General features: G+C 42.5%; 1 protein-coding gene across 1 annotated transcript; it reads right to left on the bottom strand.

Annotated features, from left to right (window-relative positions):
- Positions 1–208: 208 nt before the first annotated feature.
- On the bottom strand, positions 209–1,286 carry LOC112486596 (far upstream element-binding protein 3-like). The gene is made up of 2 exons (XM_025053898.1): positions 967–1,286; positions 209–758 (listed from the first exon to the last, which is right to left on the bottom strand). The coding sequence occupies exons 1-2, from the start codon at positions 1,036–1,038 to the stop codon at positions 525–527; spliced, it is 306 nt and encodes a 101-aa protein (XP_024909666.1). The 5' UTR covers positions 1,039–1,286; the 3' UTR covers positions 209–524.
- Between the last annotated feature and the right edge of the window lie 326 nt (positions 1,287–1,612).

Below are 1,612 nucleotides of genomic sequence, written 5' to 3' on the forward strand. Positions count from 1 at the left end.
GACAATATTTACTTGCGAGTTGCATGAGAGTGTTGTTCACTTTGCAATTACAAGACAACAAAAAAAATGCAGATTATTGTTTGTTGTTGAATTTTTCCATTTATTTTTTCATTAAAAAATGTTATAGTAACATTTATTTTTATAGTGAAATTTAATTTTAATTCATTCACATTTCATTAATTTTTTTTTAATCCACACACATACACCCACACACACACACCATATGGGGTCTAAAGCTCAGGTACTTGACATATCTTTTCACATCCGTGCTTTTATTTGGAAAGCTGCTGCTCGACCCTCTTGACCTCTAAAGACAATTTCGCGCACACACACACACACTCGTAATTGTTTTGAAGAGGTTTCTAAATGGTGAGCGAGTGCAGGTTGTCTCTTGTTCGTTATTTCTGAAGGTCTTTGAAGTTGTTTACTGGCCTAGATTAAAAAAAAATGTAATATGTGCGCTGAATGTAATATAACAAAAACTAAATTAATGTGGCCATTTAAACGTCGAGTATTTTCGGATTTTATTTCTTAATTGAACCTATTGTGGTGGATAATGACCAATGACCTGACCAATCACGCGACGACTCACTCGTCACCTGACGACTCTTCCTCTTACCTTTTCCGATGACCAGGCCACACTTGTCTGCAGGTATAGTGTAGGTGACTTCCTGTAGGGGTCCTGGGGAGCCCATGGTCCAGTCGTTGCGACCTCTGACCCTGCCCCCCCGCAGGGCAGATCCAAAGCCATCACGCTCCTAGAAAAAAAAAAGAAAAAACACATTTAGTACGTTTAAATAAATTATACATGACCAGTGAGGATCAGGGGTCAGAGGTCAGGGTTGTGGTTGTTGGTGGGGGTTCTGGGGTTAAGAGTAGTCTGTAATACAGCCGGGGTTAGTTCGAGTAAAAAAAAAAACAACGAATGTCTGTCTGTGTGTGTGTGTGTGTGCGTGCGTGCGTTACCTGTGCAGTCTGCACAAGCTCATTAATGAGGTGGACGGCATGCTGGCAGCGGTCAGGCTGTCCCATCACCATGGCAACGCGCTCTGGACTGATGCCATCATCTTTAAGAGCAGCAGACAAAACGTAAGAGAGGTCGACAGGTCAACTACCTTTTATAAACAGTGGTGGGGGCGAGGGGGTGGTCTCTGTGTAAATTCACTTGAAATAAAACATAACGACAAAAAAAGTTCTATCCATCCACCTGTCTATCTATCTATCGACCTGTCTATCTGTCTACCCATCTATCTGTCTACCTGTCTATCGACCTGTCTGTCTATCTATCTGTCTACCTGTCTGTCTATCTATCTACCTGTCTATCTATCTGTCTACCCATCTATCTGTCTACCTGTCTGTCTATCTATCTACCTGTCTATCGACCTGTCTGTCTATCTACCCCGTCTGTCTGTCTATCTATCTACCCCTCTCTCTGTCTGTCTCTCTCTGTCTATCTGTCTGTCTACCTGTCTATCAACCTGTCTATCCAACTGTCTACCTGTCTGTCTATTGTCTCTCTGTCTATCGACCTGTCTGTCTATCTATCTACCCGTCTATCTGTCTACCCCGTCTGTCTGTCTCTCTCTCTCTCTCTCTCTCTCTCTCTCTTTCT

The sequence above is a fragment of the Cynoglossus semilaevis genome, unplaced genomic scaffold (assembly GCF_000523025.1).
Source record: "Cynoglossus semilaevis isolate Cse_v1.0 unplaced genomic scaffold, Cse_v1.0 scaffold1121, whole genome shotgun sequence".
NCBI classification, from domain to species: Eukaryota; Metazoa; Chordata; class Actinopteri; order Pleuronectiformes; family Cynoglossidae; genus Cynoglossus; species Cynoglossus semilaevis.